Source organism: Nelusetta ayraudi, unplaced genomic scaffold (genome assembly GCF_046127955.1).
Source record: "Nelusetta ayraudi isolate G7.1 ecotype Tasmania unplaced genomic scaffold, CSIRO-AGI_Nayr_v1 ptg000017l, whole genome shotgun sequence".
Lineage (NCBI taxonomy): Eukaryota > Metazoa > Chordata > Actinopteri > Tetraodontiformes > Monacanthidae > Nelusetta > Nelusetta ayraudi.
The window spans coordinates 10,286,721-10,305,887 of NW_027466067.1; the positions used below are offsets into that span (position 1 = coordinate 10,286,721).

The window sequence follows — 19,167 nt, forward strand, 5'->3', positions numbered from 1 at the left end:
ATGGCTGCAACAGTGAAACTCCAGACCAGGCTACAACACCAACACCCCCCCTCCACTCCTTTTTTCTAAAGTATCAAAATTATGAGTTGTGAAAAGCAGCCTTTTAGGGGGCATGTTTAGACTTGTGCTACCAGCACCAATCACAAAATAAAAGTGGGGGAGAGGCAAAGTGACTCTGCACTGCAGCAAATGTAAATTAAGTTTAAATGGCAAACCATTTATCCACGATGACTCAAACCATTCTGTGATGTGTTTAATGCAAATCAAAATCGCTCGGTGTGGTGACATCTTCAATAATTAAAAGGGCATTTTGCATTTGACATTGTCTGTGTGGTGCAAGAGAAATGATAAAGCATGTAAGACCATGCTTTTAAAGCTTTAACCACATCTCGTGTATGACCCTTACAGATGTTTGTGTAGATTAGCTAAACAATTTGTGGTTGTTGTTGACAAAATGATTCTATATTGTACTTATTTGGTACTTTGAACCCTTTATGGTTGACTAAAATGTTCTTAAAATATGTTTAAAATACTTGTGTTATAAATATTTGCATTGAGACGTTTGCCAGATAATAAACGATTGAGATAGTATGGGAAGTTTTTACTTATTCTTGGGCGCCTCCCAGTGGCATATCTTCTGTATTACGCTGAAGGTGTAAAATTCAGAAATATAAAACTTCTCTTGACAAATAGCTTTTCACCAATAGCGTTGACGTTTTTAAGTTGTAAATATTTTTCTGAGAAAAAAAACATTCAATGTCAATATGAGAAATTATCATACTGACAATAGATTTTTCAAATTTGTCAAAGCAGATTATTGCATTCTACGTTTCCGCACAGGACAAATAATCTATAAATGTGTATATTTTATAGCACAATTATCACACTATTAATGATGCAGTATGAGGATATAGGTATAGTTAAAATAACACAGGGCGAACACAACATTTGACAGGACGGCAACTTCTGTTTTGTAGTAAGGCACTACATGGACGGCCCCATCAAACAGAAACATTTTGGGGTCCTTCTACTTCACGTGTGCGCCTGCTGCTCTGCCATCGTGTGTGTAACCATGCCGAAGTCAAAGAGGGACAAGAAAGGTATGAAGTAATTTATTTTAAAAAAAAAATTACACTCTCTTGTAATATTTATTCAGCCCTGTTGCTAGTTGTTCCATTTGTACTTAACATATACACAACGGAAACGCTGCGTACAACGAGCAGCTTAGGATCTACTCACAGGGGGAGTAGCAACTCACATTCGTGGTGTTACCATAGTGCTACATGTCATCGCTTAAATGTATTACCGGAGTGAAAACTTCACATTTCCCCCTCGACAGTTTCGTTAACGAAAACAGCGAAGAAGGGCTTGGAATTGAAGCAGAAATTGATCGAGGAGGTGAGTTCATGGTTTCCCGAGCTATCTGCGCTATGTGCTAAGCCAGGTTTTGGATGGAAGAGTTGACTAAGCACGGTTTTGTCGTTGTAGTTACGGAAATGTGTGGACACGTACAGAAACCTGTTCATATTTTCTGTGGAGAATATGAGGAATAACAAACTCAAAGACGTCCGGACTGCCTGGAAACACAGCAGGTAGGTGCTACACGGCTGTTGTGCCGCCTCGTAGAACTTTGTCAGCACCGTAGCAAAAAAAAAATGTTGCAAACAGTTGTCACAGTTGCACTTAGTTTGACCCTTGTGTTTCAGGTTCTTTTTCGGTAAAAATAAGGTGATGATTGTTGCTCTGGGTAAAGGCGAAACGGATGAATACAAAGATAATTTGCACAAGGTAGGGATAAGTAATTTGTGTAATTACCGTATTTAAAAAACAAAACAAAAAACCGTTTAATTATTGTAAAAATTGAACATTTACAATACATGTGATAATCTTCAGGTCACTAAGTTTCTACGTGGAGATGTGGGAGTACTTTTCACAAATAAAACAAAGGACGAAGTGCAAGAGTAAGTTTTCTCTGTTATGCCATTGTTTTAGTGATTCTCCAGAACTACACATCAGTTGACACGTTATATATTTTTTTCTCTACAGGTATTTCAAGCATTTCAAAGAGATGGATTATGCTCGGGCAGGAAACCGGGCGCAGATGGACATCACCCTGGATGAAGGTCCCTTGGAACACTTCACCCACTCGATGGAGCCCCAGCTGAGGCAGCTTGGTCTTCCCACCGCTCTGAAGAAAGGTAGGATTGAAAGATAATGTTTTGCAGTTTTCTTAAACCGCATCCGAGGGAAAAAAAAAATCACGTTTTGTTTTTTTAAACTTCCTTACCAATTTACTCATGACGTTTGAGACATGATTTATGATTGCGTGTCATGATCTCCTCAATGATTTTTTTGCAACCACTGTTGTCTTAGTACTTCCTCTCGGTGGAAACTGAGATAACTTTCCTATGATGTGCCACTGTACAAATAAAGCTTAATCAATCTAATTATATTAGTAATGCATCACAGTTGAATACAATATGAAAATCACATGTTTACATTTATTCTGAAAGGTGTCGTCACACTGCTGAAGGACTACCAAGTATGCAAGGAAGGAGATGTGCTCACTCCTGAGCATGCGCGTATTCTGGTGAGGTCTATTATCCTTCATTGCAAATATGCCTTCTCTTGAATTCTCTAAAGCCATTGGCATTGATTTAATTTTTGACTTATATTGTTTCATTTTTGTGCCCACAGAAACTCTTCAGTATTGAGATGGCAGAGTTCAAGATGCAGATCAAATGTATGTGGAACTCAGAAACGTGCCAGTTTGAGAAATTTGTCGGTGAGGAACAGTCCATGGAGGATAAAGAAGATGAAGATGACGATGACGACGACGCAGCATGAGAATTCTACAAACACCTCCTTCGTCCTTTGGTCAAGCTGCAGCAGCACAAGGACATTGATGCTGGAACTCTTCATCTTCAGCGCGCTGCTGCCTTTGGACTTTGTCATTTCTTCTCTTGTCCTTGTTTCACCCCAAACCTGGACATATCATTGTCGTGTCCTCCCCACTGAATTTCAAATGGACCTGTATAGGTGATCGGTGAACCATTATATTTGACACATTTTCTTTTTAACTTGCTTTTGTCTCAATTTCTTTTAATGTAACACTCAAATCAAGAATTTCAGGAAGAAAAAAAAAATTCTCTTTAAAGAAACTTGTGGTCTTTTTTATTTTAAAATGAAGATTGTTCCAAACAATATAGACTCATCTATAATAATCATATGTAATTACAAAAGTTATAAAATTATTCATCTTGGACTTGAATAGTGTATCTTTATGCCGTATAAACCTGCGTAACCTTTGATCAAACTGCTTGACTTTAGCGAAAGTAGTTGGGACACTCGTGCACCACGAGGTTCCAAGCGTCGCTGAAGGCAGCAACCACTCTCTCGTCAAGGGGACCCTCCTCCACAGCAGCGAGGTTTTGCTGGAGTTGCTCCATAGTCGACATGCCAATGATGACTCCATCACCATGTTCACCCTGGAACATAAAGTAATACAGTGTCAAGTTAGTGTAATTATGGATCTGATCACCAAGTGCAGTAACTCACTAGAACTGATGTTGAATCAAGATTTTTAGTCAATCAATCAAGAATTGTCATTGACAAGGACAAGCTTTTCCCAGGAGCAAAGTCAGCCTTAAAATAAACCAGTAATGGACAGCAGGCTTCACTCAAAAAGCAGCTTTGTATCAAGGCTGATGCTGATCACTATTTAAACCACGGTAAAAATGTTCAGATTTCAGAAAAATAGAGCAAAACACAAAAAAGTAACAATGTTTTTTGTTCATAGTCAGTGTGGGTCTAATATAGGCATTAAAGTTTTCAATGTAGTGGTTTTTCTTTTCACAGCAGATACCTGAAGTTTAGAGTGGTGGTACATCCAGCGCATAGCAGCAGAGGTGAGGGTTGGTTTCTGTGAGCCGTACACCGCGTCCAAGGTCTTCAGAACCAGCTCAATAGCCTGGAAATGACTCTCCTTCCAGTATCTGTCAGTAAATTGCATGTAAATATCAAGCACCACTATCTCAGACCTGAACATGTTGTTTACTGGCTGGAATCAATTCAAGAAAACAAACTGACAGGCTGATTTCAACATGTTCCTCACCTGTCTCTGTAAGCTGTAGCCCAGCTGTTACCAAAGAAGCGGCCTGCAGGCTGGGAGCCTTCTTTGTCCTCGTAGTGGTACTTTCCAGTTAGAAGGCCGCCTGCATTATTACAAACCTCCATTATCTGACAGTGGGTTTAATACTCGGTGGAATGTTAAATGAAACGTTTGAGCACATTCCAGGAGTGGCTAGACGGAAAAGTAAAGGATAACATCATTTTGAAGGCGCCACTCATGAATAAACTGAATTATTACTTTTTACAAAACTAGAATTTACAATTAATGGGTGGTGCAGTGCTACAGTCTGACCAAGTGACGCTCATTATACTTTATAAAGCTTCATTTTTTTCACCCATCTATTTGCAGAAGGCGTAATTGATGTTCACATGATTAGAGCAGTTTGGACAGATGGGTGAAAAATGTTATTCGAATGCACCTGACAATACTTGAACTATTTTATATATTCCCTTGGCATCCCTTTGACAGGACTAAAATCATTCAAACTAAAAGGTATGACAACATTAAAATAATAGGACCTGCAAGAGGATTGTATGCGTAGAATTTCATCCCAAAGTATCTCAGACAAGGCAGCAGTTCTGTCTCAACCTGTCTCGTGGTGGCATTGTACATCCCCTTTGAAAACATAAGAAAAGCAATGCAATAAGCAGCCAAACAACTCTGTCTAATCATAATTACGTAATATTTCCTTGCTTTGCAGAGGTGATGCTACTTGATTGAATGCACAGCTGACTGCAGATGACACTTGAAAGTTGACTTGAAAGGTGTGACAATACCTGATATACAGTTGGGACAATCCAGCTGTTGTGCCTGCAGATGCTTGCAATTTCAGCCACTTCCCATGATGCATAGTTTGATAGGCCAAGTTCTTTGAATTTACCCTAGGAGATAACAAAACGCAACAAACACTTCCTAATAACACAGAGTTTGATGAATGAGACATTGTCCCCAAAAAGGACCTGATCATTTTTGTAAACATTGTGAACAAACACTGTGTTTAATATTAATTTGAAATGATACCACAATATGCGTAGACTTATTCCAAAAGACCTCTCTGGTCTCTTTACCTCTTTGTGGAGTTCGTTGCAGGCCCGGAGCGTGTCAACAATGGGGTTTTGGTGGTCAGGTGCATGGAGGTAAAACAGGTCAACACAGTCTGTTTTCAACCTCTGCAAGGAGGTCTCCAGCTGGGAGCGCACGCTCTCTGGCTTCAGAGTCTTCCCATCCCAGGGGTTGGCCTTAGTAGCCATGCTAACTGACACATAAACATGATGTGTTGTATGGGTACACTAAGTACAATAAGGACAACACTTTGATTAGAAACAAGAGGTGTAGGATGGTGGAGGTCCTGGAGCGAGTATGACTAAGTAGATTCAGAATTATTGTGCAGAGTGAAATAAACAACTTTACAGAAAACGTTGATGGTTTATTTTAGCTGCATGTCCCAAAGGGACAGAATCACGCCAGCAAAGGGGGCGGGACATAAATTGGGCTCTCCCCCCCCAGCAGCACGCACTTTGTGAGGCATACAAACTTACTAATGGATGGACATTTCATATTTTAGTATGCCACTTACTAAATACAAGTTCTTATTATTGCAAAAAAAGTGTCACCTTAAAAGGGTTTGTTTTCTAACCTGATATATATAACTTTTGTTATACCGTAATTCTGTATTCCTAAAAACCACGAGTTACCCAGTAAAACTCTGGCTAGTTTATTTGCAGCTAGCATTAGCAAACACAGCAAATCGCAATTGCCGCAGCCGCCAGTGTATAACTACCTGTTTTGGGTAGATTCATGCCTCCAATAATGGTTTCCGACTTGCCGTCCGTGTACATGAAGGCCGTGTCCACCTGTTTGTGTCCCCTGTCCAGGAAAGCCTTGACCATGGCCAGGCTCTGCTCGGCGTTAGCTCGGCCACCGAACGCCATGGTCCCCAGCAGGGTGACCGGCTTTTTAGGCTGAGAGGACGACATGTCGCGACCGGACACAAACCTTGGCAAGCGAATAATAACGCCTCGGACACAGTGAGTCTTGCGGAGCCCTACTTTAGTCAGCCAGTGCATGCTAGGAGACGTGCAGTGGCCCGGCGATGGGCAAAGGGTGTGATGGAAGACCACTTTAGGGAGCGTCGCGAAGTTACTCAACCTAACTAAAACGCAAATTGTGCAATTGTAGCTTTACAGCTTTACCTGACCGGGGGTCGATTTTAACTGGCGCCGCTGTGAGGCTCCTAAAGGTTGTGTAACCCCCTCTGTCCGTGTTTCATCACATTTGTAAATGTTCAACTCAGGGTCGAGCGCTTAATGTGTGAAGATACAGATACCTGAAAATATGTAACTTTTTAGATTCTGTTTAACCTTATTTACAATACATCATTTAGGAATTACTTCCACCAATGTATTTAATAATTTTGAAATCTTTAATTAGTTGTTTTTTGGTTGTTGTTGTTGTTGTTTTTTTAAGTCATTACCTAAAAATTGATTGCTCGTGGTTATTAACAATGGTTACTAAAAGAGACTGATTAGCATGTTTGTATAGTGGTATAAAGTATTCCTTCTTTGCAAACGATTTTGGATTTGCATGAGTTTTTCTTGAAGCAAGCAAAATGTTGCATTGTTTCAGTTCCACCACACGGTGTCAGCAAATCCCAATGCAAAATACTCGCTTGGATTATTTTTTCTTTCTTTGTTTCAGCCACGGAGCAATGTGAAATCCAGAAATCAGATAATTAGACAACAAATAAGTCAGCATTGATTTACAAACAGAAATTCCAATTTTATTTGAAAATCCATAAATTCATCAAAAAAACAAACAAAAAAAAAAAAGCAATGGATGGTGCTTTGAAATTGGTTGTTCTGGTGCACATCCCTTAATGAGGGCTGTTATAGCATACGATATACTTGTAGAAAACTATTTGGAATAAAGACAAGACTTGGCCACCACTTATCACACCAAAAATGTTTTGATTTGTGACGTAAGAAAAGTATGAAAGCATGTTTGAATCTTAATGTCAAAGACGCCATTTTTAAAGGACATTGTATGTGTCAGCAACATTTTTTTTTTTTTTTTTTTACTGATTATCAATCCATACATCCATCACTTATTTGTGTTTGCAGCTAACATTTATCCCAGCTACTGTTTGGCAAAGATTTTCTATCTATGTTAAGATATGTATTGTTTTAGGTATAATCACAGTTAAACATTCTTCAGCTTTTACAGATACACCTGTAACGCTGGATACTGTGATATATATATAATTTTAATCCCAGAGTAAATTCACCCCAGTAGCAGATAGAAATAACCAACAAATGGATGGAGTGTGGGGGTGGGGGGGGGGGGAGAGAACAGACAAGCAACTAGATTGAGGCCTTACTAATGTGGTGGCCGCCACAGTGACTCTCGTCTTGCTGTCTGTCCAGAGCGCCTTGGATTAGCGCTGACATGTCTGAGGGCCTTCGATCTAATTCAAACAGCCTGCTGCGTGGCTGCATGGCTTCCTCTGGAGGCTGCAGGGGCAGCGGTGACCCGGGACTCCGGGGTCGTGAACACACATGCGCCCAATGAAGGCTTTGTTTGGAGAGCAGCAGTAGCCGCTCTCAGGCGGATGACCCCTTGACCGCAGCCATCAGCTGTTTGCCCTGCAGAGTGACCAGTAGCCGCTTCACTCCTCCGCTCCAGACTCCAAACATCCTCTGTGTGTAGATATTTGGGACGTCTGTCAGCGGCTTTTTTCCCCTCGATGTCCGCGCGCGAAACGAGTCCGGAGCGACGTGGCTCCGTTGCGCGCCACTTTTACGCAGCGCGTGCGTTGTTTTTTATTCGAACGCGTTCGTGCGGTCGAAAAGCCACGCTAAATAAAATAACGCAGGATCGCAACCGCCACTTTTACACATCGCCGCTGCTGAGCCTGAGCAGTGTCTCTCGCTTCGGCTGTCAAAAAGAGCGAAAACAAAATAAATACAACAAATGATGCAACACAAACAAAGCGCATTTTACAACAAGACAAGACAGACTGCGCCAGAAGTTGCTCAAACTCGGCATAATAAACGTCACCCCCTCCTCAACCCTCCCTCGACCCCCCCCCCCCCCCCCCCCCCCGCCATCCTGCCATCATTACCAAGTCAATGGGGAGGCAGAGAGCTGCAGCTCAGCCCGGTGGGTTCGCTTTGCGCGTCAGTCCAGTAAACATCTGCAGACAGTGACGAGGCAGCAGGTGAGCCGCGGCTCTCCCGGTCAGCGTGCGCGCACCTCTCCCAACGCACTCGTTCACACGCACATCTGCCGGGAGCCCACGATGGCTGCGACACTTGTGGAGAGAGTCGATCATGCGGAAGATCCTTTGCGCACCTTTTAAAAGTTTCCTGTCGTTCACCGGTCGGACTTTTTTTTTTTTTTTTTTTTTTTTAATCATTTATGTATTTGACAGATGAGTTAAATTCGTAAGTTGGTTGGTCGCGTGTTTTTGTTTTTTTGTTTTGTCTGCGAGGTCTCCTTGTAGGAAACATGGATGGTGTTATTTTCTCGTTTTTCTTAATATTTATTGACATCGCTCATGCGTTGCGTTATGGGATCGCCAGCAATCTCCAGCCCTACATGTGAGTAACCATTCATTTATCGAACTACATACTTTGTTTTTAGTGAGCAGCAGATTTGCTTTGCTCCATTTTTCTTTCATGTGCATGGGCACGACCTTGTTTCATTAAAGGATTTGACTTTTATTTCTGATATCAACCGGAAGTTGTGTAACAGCTCTGTTCTACAGATGCCGGCAGTTTCATTGTTTGTTTTTATTCTGTGTAGTCCTATCATTGTCTCCTTTAACATCACTGCCATCATTGACATTATTATATATCAGTTCGTTGCAGATGGTGTGTACACATTCCAAAGCCTGTTTTAAACCACTTTAAAAAAAAAAACTAAAAAGAAACTGATAAATATAGAATTCATTAAGCCCAAATAATGACCTAAAAGTTTGATTACTTGAGCCGGAGGACTTCCTTGGTAACTGCTGGTGAAGATTTTCTTTTCACATGCAGCTGATTATAGGTGTTAGTAATCACTATTTCTTATGAAATGAGCAGCTGAATGCTGTCTTTAACATTTCTGCTGATCTCTCAGCATCCTCCCAGCTACCCAATGAAAGTCTTTGAGTTACACACTTTGCAAAGGTTTGTGGCAGAACTTGAACCAGACACTCTGTGAACCGTCCTCATAAAATACTTACAGTATTTTTCCCAGGGGTCAAAAAATGTGAGGTCGCTTTTTCTGCTGACATTAAGTCTCCCGACATGCAGGTGGAAACATGTTGAAGTGCATCCAGCATAAAGACTGCAGGGGTTGCCTGTGAATTGCCAGGAGGCAATTTTGTTTTCTGATGTAATTTTTGTTTTAAGATGTTTATGTATATTTTTTATTTTTGTTGTAAAGTTAAAGAAAGGTAAAGTCCAATTAATTTTTATTTTAATAATTTATATTGTATTAATTTATAATGTTAAAATGCCATGCGTTCTATTCCAATTCTGGCTCCACTCTTTCCAATTTATGCATCTTTTTTTTTTAAATGGCTTCAAGCGACACATTGTTTTTGAAGACATTCTCTCATGTATCCAGCAGCATTCACACAGCTGCCTTAAGACAACAGTGAAAAACGTTACGTCCATCTCACGCTCGACTGTTGACAAATGATTCCAGTTTGAACTACAGGTAGTTTCATGTATCTTTGCTGCTCAGAGATATACGAGGAATTCCCCTTGAGTCTTTAAAAAAATACCAGGACCCAGACATCACAAACAGCCCCACACCTCAGGACAGGTTACACCATCGCACGCATGACAATGCTGCAGACAGCCGTGCTTATGAATCGCTCTGCAGGCATCTGCGCATATGTAACCACACGACTCTGCATTTCTGACACCGTGAGTATTTACGTTTTTTTGCCATTTTTCTCCCAGGCCCAACGTGTGTGTGGAGAGGGAGGTCACGCTGGTCGCCCAGAGGCAGCCGTGCGTGCAGGCCTTCACACGCATGGTCAAAGTGTGGAAGCAAGGCTGCGTGGGACAGTCGTGGTGCATGGGATACGAAAGAAGGTGAGCGATGCGTCACCCCCAACAATCTGTCTCCATCTCTCCCCCTCCAGAGTGGAAAACCTCTGGCAGCCTGTACAGACACTCCCCTTTCCACCTGCGGGGGGATGGCGTGCTCTGCTGGCTGGAGCAAAGCATTAATTAATGGTTTTGTTGTGCCCCCGTGAGTCATGCAAACCAGAGGAATTTATCAGCGCGAGCAAAGATCCTTCACCAAACTCCCCCCCCCCCGCCCCCCCCCCCTTCCACGCAGGATAAGATCTCACCCTCCGATCTACCCTTTTCTCTCCATCTCCCCAGCTCTTGTTCTGTAATCACAGCTTTTGAACCTTTTAATACAGTTAAGTGCAAGGTGTAGCCCCACTCCACTGGGCGCTACCAGTTATTTAACACTTAGACGTCTCTCGCGCCACATTCCTCTGGAACTGTGGCGCTGACACTTTAGCCAATCTGCGAGGGTCAGGGGGGTTTCTCACCGACTTGGCTCGCGCCGGCTTTCTCCGCGTTATTTATTACGCTACCGAGTCCCTGGTTGCTTTGAAGGCAGCCAAAGCCACAATTAGTCGCTGTAAACAAAACGTGTTTCCATGATGTGTAATGACCGTGGGGCCAATGAGAGGGGTCCCAAAGTAAAGGGAAGGGTGCCGCTCTTTGAAAGAGGGTCTGACCGTTTCACAGTCTAAATTTGCAGCTTGTTAAAAAAGAAAAAAGTCTTCTTATTGTTATTGTTTGTTTGTCCTGATTTAATGATATGAAATTACACGAAACAAGCAAAGAATATTTGCACTTGGAAGTGTCAGATGATCAACGTGTATATAAGTCTGCTTGTACAGCGTACACACCCGTACTCCAGCTTGACTGCAATTTTCTGATTTCAAATGTGTCATTTGAACAGGACGGCGTACTACACAGCTTACAGACAAGTCTACCGGCAGGATTATCAGACCGTGTACAAGTGCTGCCGTGGATGGTCTCAGCTCAATGGGGAGGCCGGTTGTCTGTATCGTAAGTGTCATCCAACGTTTCCATCTCGTCCACCACGTTTACGAAATCACTTTCCTCCGATGCAGGGACGTTTCCTCAGAGGTAGAATTTCTCCTCCTGACTCAGTGGAAATCAAAGCTTCAAACACAAAAGTTTTTTTTGTTTTTTTTTTGTTCTCAGGGACGGGTCAACTGAGGTTAAGAGGTGCTCTCCATGCAGACCTCTGTGCAGATGTTATCAGTCAATGCCGTGTCCGCGTGTTGTTGCAACACACGCACTATGTTGTGGAGAAAGACTCAAAGCGTTGACATCCGTGCCCTCGACGAAGCTCCCAGCGTGCTAGCTTTTTCTGCACACGGTCGGTCTAAATGAGTGAGTGATCCAGCAGTAGAAAAGCTTCTCCTGGGGTCACCGTTTAAATACCCCACCAGCGTCCTCTAATGCCCTAAATACTGCTCTTTGGGCCCCGTTTAATTCCTGGCTCTGGTCCATCCACTCATGCCGCTACTCTCATTCAGAGGTGTGACACGGCAGCGCAGGTCAGGGGATCCCAAACGGACAAGCTCATCCAGTGTTTACCCCAACCAATCACAGCAAAGGCCCCCGGAACAATGCCCATCAGCTCATGGTGGGGAGACCACCTGCTGAGGCACACAAAGAGAGCAAAGCAAAACAAATATGAATCTCCCCTCTGGAGCGGCAGAAGAAGGGGTCCGCTCCATGTATGGAAAAATAGTTGCGTCGGTCGCACTGGTGATGCCAGCAGCTCATCTCCTTTCGGATAAGCCACGGCTTCACACTGTTGAGACCCAGAAACCTTCTTTGATGGGATTTTAGAGGCGGTGATCCGGATCGCATAGCTGCGTACCGTAGACAGACCCCTCGGCAAAGCCTCCGTGTTAAATGGCTTGTCGCCCTGTACCAAGAGTGAGGAGCAAGTTTCCTCGTTCTCGCTCCCGCTTTGCGGACCAGGACCCAAAACGTGCGTCTAATTCCCGTCACATCGCTGCCGCGGGCCCAACGCCCAGTGTCTGGTGGGAAGCGGCTGAGCTGGCCAGTGGGGAAGATCTCCTGGATGTTCCTGTCATCAGTGTCTTATTATGGCATCTGTGCGCTCTTCAAAGAGCCCTTTGTTTCCCCCAGGAGAAAGGTCGCTGTATTAAATGATACAGGGATGCCCAATGCCGTCTGCTCCCCAAGTAGTCTGGTTTGTTTTAAAAAATGGTCAGAATGAAATGTCCTAAAGAGACATTCCTCAAGACTTTATGTCGTTTAACCCCCACTTAGGGATACGCAGGGGGTCGGAGGGTCTGGTTTCTCTTTTTCTCACCACAATGGCCGCTCTCTTCGACATGAGGCTGCGGCTTTTATCTCTGTAACCAAAGATGTGGCAGCGCTTTGAGGTGGGACAAACTAATCACCCTTTTCTCCGAGCCATTGAATCGGGATAAAAGGAAGCTCACACCACAATCCCCCCCCCCCCCGCCCCTGTGCCCCCCGTCTCACTTGTGCACTTTGCTACACGCTATCTTGCACTGTACCTCAGTCAGCACGATGCCCACTGGAGGGGCTGTTTTCGGCTGAGCCGCCGACATCGACACGAAGAAGGTCCACCCTGCGCGGTGTAAAGCTTCAGCAAATCCTCTGAAATCCCCCCCGGCAGAAGTGAAGATTGGGCGGAGGGGGGTGTTTAAAATGAGAGAGTGAATTAGTGTGTGTGGTGTCTGAGATTTCCCGCCGTCTTGTTTATGTTTGTGTTCTGTGTGTGTACGTGTTCCCAAATGGAATATCAGTGACAGGTAATGTGGTGGGAGGTTTGTGGTTATTGTGCCAGTCATCTAGGCTGCAGGGATTCGCAGAGGGTCTGGCAACAGGCTGAGGGGTGTGTTGTTTGTTCCCGCGGAGGTTCACCAGGGTTTCTCGTGCCTTATTGCCCTTCTACCAATTGTTTTCCCGCGGCTTTGCACTCGTTTCCTTGTTTCCCTCACAAGAACAATAGAAAAAAGGTTTGTATTTCAGGTATGAATTGGTAATTCCAAGGAGTTGGTCATTTTGTACCGATATAAATGAGCTCCCATCAGGAGTCCTTGAGCTGTTTAATGCAAAATCTTTGGTTGCAAATCATGATGTTTTTTACCTTTCTACTACAAAAATGCTCAGAGTCGGTCAGATTTAGGGTAATGGCTTTAAACCTTTGATCCCCATCTTCATCTCCTGCAAATTAGTGAATTTGCTGTGAATTGAAATAATTTTCTTAAATAATATGAAACATTTAGAATTAACTGAGGACTGAGGGAAAATCACAGCTGTCAAATGCGCTTCTTTCTCTTTTTTTATGCAATACATCTATTGATTCCTGGCAAACTGAGTTTTAGAAGACGACCATTGGCTCAATGACTATCTGGTGAAGAGCTCTTGACTTTGCGGTGGCGACTTCCTCCACTTTAAATGCTCGAAGGACCACTCAATCACGAACCAAGACCTTTCCCCCTGGGAAGCGGCCACGGGCCGGGTGAGGTTGCGCGGGGGTTAGCTGGGAGTGGATACGAGCAGTTATGTTGATTGACAGCAACAAAAAGCTTTGCGACGGGGGCAGCGGATCAGGGACAATGAATCTGCGAGTTTGTCGTCCTCGTTAACTGCCGAATAGGAACTGGCCTCCTTTTGTGGCGGGGAGCAGGCCAGGGAAGGTGAAATAGGCTCAGTAGCCAGGAAAGAGGAAATTGTCCTGTGTCTGTACAACCGTGGGTGGCCTTGTGTGTGTCTGTGCGTATGTCAGTGTGACGGCGAACACAGCAGCAACTTCGTCAGCTCCGAAGGGGAGCGCATCCTGCACAGCTCAAAGCAAATAGAGGCAGACACACACTGCGTGGTGCAGTTATCAAAGTGCTTTGATTCAGATTGCTTTCAAATTCCATTTTAAGCCAATCAGTAACACAGAAGGGAGGTGCCAAGTTGAGCAGAGGTACAGTAGATGACTTTACATCAGTTTGGAGTCAGCACTGCTTTAAGTCGTTTTGAGTCGTGAAGTTTTGTTGTTTCCATTTGAAAGTGTTGCAAGGGTTTTATTTTTTAAAATGTTGTTGTGTAGAAATACCTTTTTTAAAATTCCGGTAGACAGTGGATTCTTTGTGCAGATGCTTGAATGGCTACCGAGTGGCTTTTCAGGGCTAAATGTCGAACAGCGTTTTGTTCATTTTACTGGTGTCGGTGTCCAAGATACGGAAAAGAAAAGAAAAGGTCGCTACGTCAGGGATCTCTCAGTGTGGCTAGTTGGCTCCCCCACAAGTGTGACTTTTCGTACCTCGTGTTTTTCTTCAGACTAAATATCTGAGTGACACACCATCAACGCAGATGAATAATGGCGGCCGTTTAGACGGCTCGGGCAAAACAAATCGCCGCACAAACATGTAAACACGAGAAGCTTCGTATAGAAAAAAAGAAAAAGTGTCTGGATGACTGTGATTTTTCTAAAAAGGAACTTTTCTTTCCCCGCTCCAATCTGACACACTTTCAGTTGATCTTTGTGTTCAGTCATCAATCAACATCCCTTCAGTTGTGACCGTAACAGGAAATGACTGGTGCAAGTTGCCTTTAAAATACAGAAGAAGAAGATATGCAGATATATGTGGATGTTGCAGTAGATGCAGTTTTAACAAAGCCAGAGGGTATTTTAGATTAAAACCAAGAGGCAAAGATCGGCACTTAGGGTATATCTTGGTATACAGGTGAGGTGCCCTTTTTGAATGTAATCATCCTCCAAGTTTATTCTGAATGAGTTTCATTCTCCTCATATCTTTTTTTTCTCTTTCCCAGATGTATACACAAAATAAATCCCAGCAAATATTGGTAAAGTTGTTAGTACCAGGGTTCTTGGTAATTTGGGTACTACCAAGGTACTTGGTAGTTTGGGCCTTGGGCCAAGCAACTTGGGCCTACTTATTCTAAGACAACATGAAGGTTATATGCATGCTACCATTACAGAGTGGCTAATGCTATCAGAAAGATGACCAAAACAGCATTCACACTATTCAAACTCTTTTGTATTGCAGTGTCTTTTCAATCCGTCTCTTTCTAAGTCCAAGGACGTACTTTCACCTACTTTTTGCCATTCTCACTGCGGCTCCTTCATTAAACTAACTGCGAGCGGGTTTTGAAGTCTTTCAAAGAAGCTGTCAAAGTTCATCTGACACCATCTTGCCCTGGTTTCTTAAATGATACATTCCTTCGCGCAGCAAAACATGATTTGTTGCCTCTAAAGTACAGTGCTCCACTCTGCACCTACCTATTATGGCACCTGACGGGGCCCTGAGCGCGGGGGGCTTTTGTGTCTGTGAATTACCCTAAAACGCGGCCTCCCTGTGGGTCGCACTCCAGGGGTTAAACAGTTTGACGGAGTTTAAGCAAATACGCTCGCTGCCTCCGTGTCAACGTTGGCCCGTCCCCACTCCGAAAGCCGCGAAGGTGACACCCGCTCGTCGCAATTTTTTGTTTTTATTATTCAGTGTCCCAGCGCGAGCCGCTGACCCCTGCTCTGTCTGTTCCCTCCTACCCCCTTGCCCCCTTTCTTCCCCTGCGGAGCCGGCTAATCCCCTCAGAGAGCCACTCACCGCCACGGACAACAGCGGGTCCTATGCCACGCCGCATGCCACATTAAGGAATTATCTCAGCGAAGATAGGGCAGCGTCCGGGGGCCGAGGTTCTGGCCCGGGAAGGTCCTGGTGAGCGGCCAACAACCCCGGCGTGTCTCACGTCTCAGGCGGGGGAATGTGTACATTCCTCTTGTTGTCGCTCAAACATGCTACCCTGAAGTAACCGAGGGACATCTGACCTTTTCTTTGTTGCCGGTAATTTGGTCAAATTAAAGCGTTTTCAACCACAATGAAGGAATGTCACAATTATTTCATCATCACAGCTGGATGGGGAGTTATTGCCTCCAAGAATTTGGATCTGTTTCAAACAGTCGGTGGAAAACAGACGAGTCAGTGCAGTTAACCTTGGGCTGCCGCAATTTTTTTTCCCCCCGCTGCAATTTATTGGTGTCACCGTTCACGGAGCGGGTTCAAGTTCTGTAGCTGTATATAGTGAGCTACAGCAGTGCATCGAAGCCCTCAGAGCTCTATATTTTTGCCTTCCGAACAGATTGTCAGTCCAGCAGTCTCGTTTGTTTGGGGTTTTAGAGACGACAAGAGGGAGGCGCCCCTCGACATCTGCCCTGTGTGTACACTGAAGAGCGTAAAGTCGTGGGTTATTTGTCGAGGACTCACTGGATGGGCCACCTGTTGTGCAGGTGTGTGAGAACATGGCCCGCTGACAGGCACATGTGAATTGAGGCGTGAATCAACAGAGGCTGAGAGATGAGATGAGATGACTCATGGGTCATTTTCTTCACTGTGATAAGTGTGGATCATTTTGCTTCCCTGTAATTTATCCAAACGCGTGCAAACATTTAGAAACTACAAACTGGCTACGTACATCTTTTAACCTTGATTGTTTGCCCAATCAACATCAAAATGGGGATTGTGCAAAATGTGAGTTATTGTATCACAGAAATATAATGAAAGTTATAAAAACAAAACCGAGGAAGGCAGTCGTTCACGTCGAGGTTCTGGGAGGCAGTGGGCAAATACCAGTTGGATTGCACCACCGTGACCATACAAGGCCGGCAAATGGCATCAGAGCTGGCAGCGGCTGGTGTGATGTGCCTCTGATTGGATTAGATGTGCAGAAGAAGAAAAAGAAAATCTACTCCCTGTGTAAGATTTGGAGTCAAGGTTTTCAGAGCACTATCATCATCATCTAAGGAAAGAGATTCGCAACTTAAGCCCTCTTGTGATTGAATTCACTCTTTTTTGGGGGTAGGTTGGTTGGGGTTATTATTTTTTTTTTCTTACTCTTGGCGTGTTCGAATGTTGTCAGTCGGGAAGTAGACATGAGTCCTCCGGAGCTGTCATCACTAAGCACTGTACTCTGCTCCGATGAGTGCAAACAACAGGGCTGGGCTCAAACAGCTGGGCTCTGACTCCAGCGCGGAGGGAGATTAGCGGGGGAGACCTCTCAGCGCATGTGTACTGTACCTGCGTGCACATTTTCTTCAGACGTGCGGCCGTTCGTGATTAATGTGAGTGTTGTGTTGCCGCGCGGAATGCACTCGCATGTCTGAGCCACCGAGTGGCCGTTTGTGCCTCCCAGATTCTCAGGGGGATTTATGGACGTGGGGCCGCTGGCTCCGCGAGATGGATGATGAGCCGCGATCGCCTCTGTAGGCTCGCCTCTTTCATCCGTTGACTCGTCGCCTCGACGCGTGCGCCACCGTCAATTTTGTAGAAATGATCAAAGTTCAGTTTAACCATCAGGGGTCACCTTGAGGTAACATTCTGCCAATGAAGGCACACGAGATATACAACCTGCTGCTGTCACTCACATTCAAAGGTCCCATAAAATGAGGCATTGTCAGACCTCTATTTTCCATCCTGGACTCCAGCCCGGCTGATAACCAGGAAACTATGTAGATCTCCAGAAAATGGCCCACTTAGCCCTTTGTTTGCAACATCCTTTATTGTCCTGTGCACAAGTTTGGAAAGGTTACAAAAACAAAGGTGATCTCAGATGGGGGCGTTGGAGAGGTAACAATATGGTACCAAAGAGGTATGAATGTTCTTTTTGACATCACAAAGTGTTGCCTGTACACCCACTGAAATGTGGACCAAGTGAAAAGCATTCATTATAACACACAAGTAAACATAACACAGCACCTTTAAACCGCAATCCTATAAAAATAAACAACTTTGATGTTTCTTTCTCTCGGCTCCGAGCCTTTTTTTGTCTGTTCAAAGAGAGCCAAGTGCCAGATTCCTCTTTCATTGGCTCGTGTGAATGGAGGACCGTCAAAAGTCCCCCTTTGCCCGGGAGTTAACAGACTGGCGATAAGGCTTTGATAGAAACAGGCCACTGCTCTAAACTGTACATGTTGACATCTGACGACAAGGTCCAGGTGTCTCTGCCTCGGTTACTGATGTTATTTTTTCCCCCTCCTCCTCTCTTTCTCCACTGCCATGCTTGTCCACACGCAACCCGTGCAGCCGTGTGCAGCTACGGGGTTTGCTTCAACGGCGGCCAGTGTCGTGAGGGATCCACCCAGCTCTGTGACTGTCCCACAGGCTTCAACGGCCCCAGCTGCCAGTACGGTGAGTAGAGGCATCATGACTCTTCATCCTCCCTTTGCATTCTTTGTTTTGATCTTCCTCGATTCTCGAAACCAATGTTTTTGTTTTATTGATAGTAATGACACAGTGATTGCCTAAGCCAGGGTTTCCCAAACCTTTCCATGCCATGGCCCTACAAACTGCATTAGCCCCTTGGCAACTCAACAGACAACGTGACAAAATATGAAAAGAATAAGAATACCGTCAACTAACATGTTGATAATCATGGGCATTTTTCTGCATGTCTGTAAAGCCACAGTTAATGTATACTGCCTCATATGTTCTTATTTTAGTTTGCCAATTCTTGGGTTTTTTCGCAGCATCTTCCTTAACATACAGTATCTTCCACAGCTGGGCTGTCTGTTTGTTCCTCTGGTCTCTTTGTCACAAATCTATCCATTTTTCACAACCTAGGCTAGTTTGAGGGGGAAATCACCTTGATAAATGGTACAAACTAGCATGCACACACACAACACCATGAATTATGTTTTTTGACTGGCTGGCAATCATGTGATACATTATCATAGATTATGATTAATAGTAATGATGAAACAAAATTTAGATTGATTGATAATAGAAATGAAAAGATCATTTGATTCTATTATTCATTAACTTGCTTAACTTGTCACCAATTTTTGGCGACCCTCACTTTGAACTCCACTTCCACTTCCACTCCTTTCAAGTGACCATTTTTCCTCCACGAGCCAAAGAGAATCTCCTCACATCAGCACTTGGCTCCTTCAACAGCGGCCAAAGTATT

General features: G+C 44.1%; 3 protein-coding genes across 4 annotated transcripts in view; 2 read left to right on the top strand and 1 right to left on the bottom strand.

Moving 5' to 3' along the window:
* Positions 1-993: 993 nt before the first annotated feature.
* mrto4 (MRT4 homolog, ribosome maturation factor) lies at positions 994-3,157 on the top strand. The gene is made up of 8 exons (XM_076025358.1): positions 994-1,100; positions 1,340-1,398; positions 1,489-1,592; positions 1,707-1,788; positions 1,894-1,961; positions 2,047-2,198; positions 2,514-2,590; positions 2,698-3,157. The coding sequence occupies exons 1-8, from the start codon at positions 1,073-1,075 to the stop codon at positions 2,845-2,847; spliced, it is 720 nt and encodes a 239-aa protein (XP_075881473.1). The 5' UTR covers positions 994-1,072; the 3' UTR covers positions 2,848-3,157.
* Positions 3,147-6,355, bottom strand: akr7a3 (aldo-keto reductase family 7, member A3 (aflatoxin aldehyde reductase)). The gene is made up of 7 exons (XM_076025357.1): positions 5,913-6,355; positions 5,200-5,387; positions 4,909-5,013; positions 4,651-4,747; positions 4,115-4,214; positions 3,866-3,995; positions 3,147-3,488 (listed from the first exon to the last, which is right to left on the bottom strand). Exons 1-7 carry the CDS (start codon positions 6,196-6,198, stop codon positions 3,327-3,329), a joined length of 1,068 nt encoding a protein of 355 aa, XP_075881472.1. The 5' UTR covers positions 6,199-6,355; the 3' UTR covers positions 3,147-3,326.
* A 1,118-nt stretch (positions 6,356-7,473) lies between these two features.
* megf6b (multiple EGF-like-domains 6b) overlaps positions 7,474-19,167 on the top strand; it is a 58,669-nt gene continuing 46,975 nt past the window's right edge. Inside the window, exons 1-4 of one of the 2 annotated variants that reach the window (XM_076025359.1) lie at positions 7,474-8,730; positions 10,087-10,221; positions 11,114-11,223; positions 18,285-18,389. In XM_076025359.1, coding sequence (XP_075881474.1) covers positions 8,639-8,730; positions 10,087-10,221; positions 11,114-11,223; positions 18,285-18,389 — 442 coding nt within the window. In that variant the 5' untranslated portion in view covers positions 7,474-8,638. The remainder of the gene's footprint in view (positions 8,731-10,086; positions 10,222-11,113; positions 11,224-18,284; positions 18,390-19,167) is intronic. The other variant, XM_076025360.1, reaches the window with a different exon arrangement.